Raw genomic sequence first — 6,581 nt, 5'->3', positions numbered from 1 at the left:
TTTTTATTTAATTATTTTTTCCCTATTTCTATCAATATTCCAGAAAAAGTTAAACATTTTTTGTTCGCACTTCCACTAGCTAAGTAATGGGTATTTGATAGTCGGAGAACTGGACTATAGTGTTCTCTATTGTTTGATTTTAAAACTGTAGTATTCCAACGTATGAATAAAAAAAAGAATAGTGAAATTTACGAGTACACATTTTATAAAACGATTGCTTATACTCGGGCAAATAACTTGTTTCAGTTCTTTTTTATTGTGAGCGCATTTCAGGTCTACTATTTTAAGGATTAACACGGTGAGTAGCTTCCGCTTTTGATTGGTACCATTTATTTTGTCAAAACCTACCAGTTAAAAGTACTCGGTGTTCTGAATTTATATTGATGTAGTAATGAATTTCAACGAAAGTTCGCTCTGAAACTATTCTAAATTTGGGGGTAAAAGTTTTTCACAAACTCATTTCTCTGGAGGCGAAGGATTCCTATCATGATCGTGCTGATGATGATGGCGATGATGATGATGATGATGGTGCCGATGTGGGGGATGTGGTTCTAGCTCCGGCATCAAATCAAGATCGGCTTCAGAAGTTAAAATGTCATCGATTTGCGTTGACTTGTCCAATTTCCAGCCTATCTCTGGAGGCGGAGTGACCGTCTTGTGCGATTTTAATGAGTATATGGAACCGATTTTCTTTAATTTGCTGTGGACCGAAGCTTCTACGTCCTGATCCCCTGAGATTTGAAGACTTTTCATTGACAATCCCTGCGACTTGAAAGAATTCTTGGAGCGACTTGACGAGGAACTGCACGAGGATGAGTTGCCAGAACTTGTATGTACAGGTTTGGTGGTTATCCATATTCTTGCCGCAAACAAAGCCTCTGATTTAAAAGCTTCCTTCAGCGAGATCTACAAATAAATAAAAGTGTTCTATTGAATTTTCCAAAACGACAAAATGTGAATGTTTCCTTTCACCAGAATAAATTTAAATATGAATTACCTTTTCTTCAATTGCCACCGATTTCACGTTCCAGAGAAACTCCGTACACCCCAGAACCATTGCTGCCAACAAACCGAGACCCAGCACTAGGAAGACGCCACCCACATTTTCCAGTCCAAGCTCGGGTGTGTCTCCTCCATCTTCGTCGCTCTTCTCGCAGTTCCCGCCGCCGTGCATCTCCTTCCACCACTTTCGCTTTAGTTCTGCCAACTGTCCAAGCTCGCCCAACTTTAGCACTGCCGCGCTGATCTGTTTGCGATACGGGGAGTCTGAAAGAAAATATTCATTTTGGGCGATTGGAACTGCAGCGTCAGTACATTCACGGAACGAACTTGCAATTCTTAGGGACACCTCGAGGACTGAGAATGGAAAGGTGCTATCAGAGAAGACGGACTCGAGTAACATGGCAAGCAGTGAAGCTGCATTGTGAGCAGTAAGGCGGCATACAAATATTATATGTATATGTACGTAATATTACCGCGTAAAACAGTTGTAAATCTGTCTATTCAATTTATTGTAATCTCTGAAAAGATTGAAGATGAAAATAAGTCAAAAAGACTTAAAGGTATTTCTCCGCGTCCAAATAAAAATCCCAAGTTAGTGAGTGAGAAACACACATAGGTGGTATATATAATGTATCTTAACTACACTTACTGAAGGGCATTGCTATGCCATAGCTCTTGTAGTCTAGCCAGCCACCGATCTGAACCAGGTCGCACTTCCGCTCTACATTATATTCCAGGGTGGTGGACTCCATCAAAAAGGCGTATAGATTCTTGCCTTTTTGTACCCTCTCGACTCCCTCGTCGTTGGTTTTTGTGAAAACTGAAGGACTTGCGCTTTCCATGGCGGTCCACATCTTCTGGTAAGTGCTAAAGTTCGAGTCCCGAAAGAACGCTATTGTGGAACCACCAGCCATCGCACCGTATTTAATTTTACTTTGTGCGGCCAGATCCTCGGCGCTGTTGATGGAGTTCGCCTGCCGAGAATTGGTTAGAAAGGCAGCCAAGTTAGCCGTGTAGGAATTCAGCATCATTAGAGCGAAGAACCACCACATTCCAGTGACCAACCTGGTAGAGGCAGCCCTGGAAATACTCGATCATTAACACAAAATATTGGCCTTATTATGCCCGCTTACTTCGGCAGAATGTCACAGCCTTGTCCCATCAATGAGCCGATCGAGAGCCATGTAGTGTTCATAATTGACCATATGTTCTCCACTTCTTCGGGTTCTTTGCAGGGATGAGGGTTTTCCCAGTCGTCAGGTGCCATACGAGCCAATGCGAACAAAAGAAGGGAAATGAAAAGATATGCAGAGCCCATGTAGATCCACACATCCAAGGAGAATGGAGATAAAAACGAGAACAAGTCAGTGGGTGGTGTCGGAGGCTTCGAAAACAGTATGCTGATTCCTAAGGTCATGAATGGGGGTGTAAAGTCAACTGCCTGGCGTCGGGACGACGTCATTGTTAAATCGCAGATTCCAAGGTCAGCATTCTAAAAGAAAAACAAGAGATAACGCTTTAGTCGAGTTTCTCGACTATGAGATACCCGTTTCTCAGCTAGTGAAAGTTTGAGTGGGAGAAGACTGACTTAGAAATAACTAACTCAGAAACAATTAAAACATTTTTATACCCGTTACTCGTTGAGTAAAAGGGTATACTAGATTCGTTGTAAAGTATGTAACAGGCAGAAGGAAGCGTTTCCGACCATATAAAGTATATATCTTGATCAGGATCAATAGCCGAGTCGATCTGGCCATGTCCGCCTGTCCGTCCGTCTGTCCGTCCGTATGAACGTCAAGATCTCAGGAACTACAAAAGCTAGATAGTTGAGATTAAGCATACAGACTCCAGGGACATAGAAGCAGCGCAAGTTTGTCGATTCATGTTGCCACGCCCACTCTAACGCCCACAAACCGCCCAAAACTGCCACGCCCACACTTTTGAAAAATGTTTTGAAATTTTTTCATTTTTGTATTAGTCTTGTAATTTTCTATCGATTTACCAAAAAACTTTTTGCCACGCCCACTCTAACGCCCTCAAACCGCCCAAAGCTGCTACGCCCACACTTTTGAAAAATGTTTTGATATTTTGTCAGTTTTATATTGGTCTTGTAAATTTCTATCGATTTGCCAAAAACTTTCTGCCACGCCCACTATAACGCCTACAAACCGCCAAAAACTGCGTTTAAGACTCTCCTTCTCTCTTCCACTAGCTGAGTAACGGGTATCACATAGTCGGGGAACTCGACTATAGCGTTCTCTCTTGTTAAAATTGTATGCGGGACAGCGTTTGGCGGCTTGTGGTTCTTACAGTGGACGTGGAAATGTACAAAACAAATGATAAAACAATGAGTAACCTTTTTTTGTTTTATTTGGGCGGTTGTGTTTTAGAGTGGGCGTGACAACGTTTTGAAACAAACTTGCACAGCGTGGTCTTCTTTCTAGCTTTTATTGATCTCGAGATCTCGACGTTCATACGAACAGACAGACGGACATGGCCAGATCAACTCGGTTTGTGATCCTGATCAATATACATTAATATAATCCCTGTTACTACACTAATATTTAACATACCCCATCTATCAGCTGCCTCACGATGCCATCCCAGGTCTGGGTCACCTTATTTAGAGCGCCGTACTTGCCGTCGGGGGACATTCGAAATTCGAACTTAAAATTAAGCATTTTAGCAATTTCGTCGATTAAGTCTATAGAGTATCCCTCGTATCGGGAATTCCCCGTCAGGACTTCACCTTCCTCCGGCTCTCGGAGCGTAAGGAATGGGGCTCCCAGGCGTGAGGACACAATAAATGTTTTGTTGGACAGCTTTTGGCCAACTCTCTTCTCGCTCTCTTCGTCGTCATTAAGAACATCCAATCCGTTCACTGGATCCCAAGTGGCTAAGTCCAAGAAGCCATCAGAGTTTAATTCCATAAAACGCAGAGTGAAGAAGTTTCGTTGTCCATTCTCATTAAAGTCAATTCGTCCCGTCGAAGTCTCCTCAGATCGCTATGAAATTCACATGATTATAAGTGATGATATAATTTACTGACATGTTTGTAAAGTTATATAGCTTTACACAACTACCATTTCCTCTAGAATCTGCTTAATCCCAATCTTCTACCTTTTATAGTTCCTGGGATCTCGACGTCCAGCCAGACGGACGGCCAGACGGACGGACAGATTGACAGACGGACAGGGCCAGGATCGACTCAACTATTCATCCTGATCAAATATATATATACTTTATATGGTGGTAAAAGCTTCCTTCTGCCTGTTTCATACTTTTCAATGAATTTAGTAATGTAAATAGTTTAGCTTAGAAAGCATTTGCTTGATTTGGTATCTTGTGCCTTAGAGACATGTGAGCTGTAAAGCACACAGACCTTAAAACAGGCTGCTAATCAGGGTAGGCGTACTACTAATACTACTACGAGTTTCATAGCTCCGGAAACAGGGTAAGGTAAGACGTGACAACGTCGCCAGATCATCCGGATCGTTTGAACAATTTTTTGTAGGGAAATGTTTTATGTTGTTAAACCAAACATAAATTTTTGAAAGATCTTACCGCCTTTATGAACTCAATTATGCGTTTGCCAAATGGCCACGGTTTCTTTCGCCTGCATTCTAGATCGGGTGCGGTGAGCTCCTCGAAAATTCCGAGTTCCGTAAGTCCTTTAGAAAAGAGCCAAACGGCATCATTGAGCAGAATCATTTGGGACTTCACCCTATTTGGGTCGACTTTGAAGTAGCGTCCCTCTCGTTTTTCGCGCTCCTCCCAGTCGTGCACTACGTTTTTCACATGAAAGTCGGTCGGATCCATTAGTCGAACTGTAGTTATGTTGGCATCGACAACGGAAAGCTCACCAAAATCTATGGAATGGGTGTCCAGAAGAGGTATAAAAACGCTCTTAAGGTATACAAACGTCGATAATTAGTTACACTTTTGCTCATTTATTGTATACAAACCTGATATTCTCCCAACATTTTTAGCTCATTTGCTTGTTGCAATATTTTTAATAGATTTTTGGGGCCACAATGTAGGATGAGGCAGTTGTCGGTGGAGAGTTTAATTTCCTTTAAAAAAGGCCTGTGGTCGTCATCCGGGCCCAGTTGTTTCACTGTGGTTGGATTGCTGCTGGGCTCACCGATTTGCAAAATATCCTGAAGTTGTTGAAGCTCTATGTGGTCAGAAAAAATTAGAATCTTTTCCGCGATCCTCGTTTCGAATTTACCCTTGTCAGCCTCATAGACAACTGTAAAACTACGCCATGCAAAGCTCTGCACAATCTCCGCAAGCCCCTGGGACAACAAGAGGTTATCAGGATGAACATTGAGGGTCATTGTAGAGTGTTCTCGATCTGGGATGGACTCATTGGGAATCCAGTCATATACTATGTGCGGTATATCGAGTGTGTCGCATATTGAGGCAATTATGTCTGCACGAGGGAAGGTGATTGCATTAGCTTTAATATTTTGAATTGCGTAATGCTCACCTGAACTGCTGCCTGTGCTGGGTCCAAAAATGGCAATTACTCCTTGGGAAATCAAATTGCACACTAAGAATGCGATGTGAGTGAAGTATTAATAGAATCAGAAGCTTGACAATATTTTCGAGGATTGCAAGCAGACAGCTCTAGCGTCTAGCGTAAGTCTTACCCATTTTTTCCATAATGAAACTATCATCGGTGTTAGCATACACCACAATGGGAACCAGCTCTACGTTCCGCTCCAGTATGTTTGCACGGTCCACCGCTGTTCGGAAAGCGATTTCCGACTCATCTTTGTCTGACGTAAAGATGCTACCTACCGAAAATGCGAACTGTACCGATCCGGATCGCAAGAGGTCGAGACTGTGACCTAGTTGGAAAAACTTACCCACCATAAACTGACTTCTGTCTGCGAGGGCTGGCAACGCAATCAGGAGAAAGTGGGTGAGGAATACGTAATACATTTCGCAGGCTATAGCTTTTGGATATCCATGGAATTAAACTTGCCAAAAGGCTGCTTTCCTGATGATGTAAAGCTGAAAAAGACTAAATGTGCGCCCACTTTCAACTGTGATGTTCTGAGGTCTGCAATGCAATGCGAAATAGCCGACATATAAACCAGAACGGAAGCAGAACCATGCTAAATTTAAAGGCGCGCAAGATACACAGATTCCAAGAGAGCGCCTGATGCAGTTTGTTTTGCTCTGTGCATTCTAAACAACTTCAATTATGCTGAGAGGCACAGAAAACCAGAGAGAACGCTATAGGCGAGTTCCCCGACTATTTGATACCCGTTACTCAGGTAGTGGAAGTGTGAAGAAGAAATTTCTTACCGGTTTGTGGGCGTCGCAAAAAGTGTTTGGCAAATCGATTGAAATTCACAAGACTAATAATAAAATGAAAAAATATTAAAACATTTTTTAAATGTGTGGGCGTACCAGTTTTGGGGGTTTTGTGGACGTTACAGTGGGCGTGGCAACTTGCGCTGCGTCTATGTCTCTGGAGCCTTAATGCTGAATCTCAACTTTCTGGTTTTTTATAGTTAATGAGATTTTTACGTTCATACGGACCGTCAGACAGTCGGTCGAACAGA

At 42.5% G+C, this 6,581-nt stretch overlaps 1 protein-coding gene across 4 annotated transcripts; it reads right to left on the bottom strand.

Moving 5' to 3' along the window:
• On the bottom strand, positions 1-6,098 carry LOC120457694 (glutamate receptor ionotropic, kainate 2). 4 transcript variants are annotated; one of them, XM_039645189.2, is made up of 11 exons: positions 5,877-6,096; positions 5,658-5,804; positions 5,495-5,557; positions 5,234-5,437; positions 4,968-5,179; positions 4,567-4,908; positions 3,576-4,007; positions 2,136-2,494; positions 1,652-2,082; positions 998-1,266; positions 1-906 (listed from the first exon to the last, which is right to left on the bottom strand). In XM_039645189.2, the coding sequence occupies exons 1-11, from the start codon at positions 5,950-5,952 to the stop codon at positions 457-459; spliced, it is 2,985 nt and encodes a 994-aa protein (XP_039501123.2). In that variant the 5' UTR covers positions 5,953-6,096; the 3' UTR covers positions 1-456. The 4 variants fall into 4 exon arrangements, with proteins under 4 accessions (XP_039501123.2, XP_043862654.1, XP_043862655.1 ...); XM_044006719.1 differs by lacking the exon at positions 3,576-4,007; XM_044006720.1 differs by lacking the exons at positions 1-906; positions 998-1,266 and adding an exon at positions 1,374-1,520 and having other exon boundaries at positions 5,877-6,098.
• Between the last annotated feature and the right edge of the window lie 483 nt (positions 6,099-6,581).

This window comes from Drosophila santomea, unplaced genomic scaffold (assembly GCF_016746245.2).
Source record: "Drosophila santomea strain STO CAGO 1482 unplaced genomic scaffold, Prin_Dsan_1.1 Segkk79_quiver_pilon_misjoin1_scaf, whole genome shotgun sequence".
Taxonomy (NCBI): domain Eukaryota; kingdom Metazoa; phylum Arthropoda; class Insecta; order Diptera; family Drosophilidae; genus Drosophila; species Drosophila santomea.
This window is presented reverse-complemented; position numbering and strand designations above follow the sequence as displayed.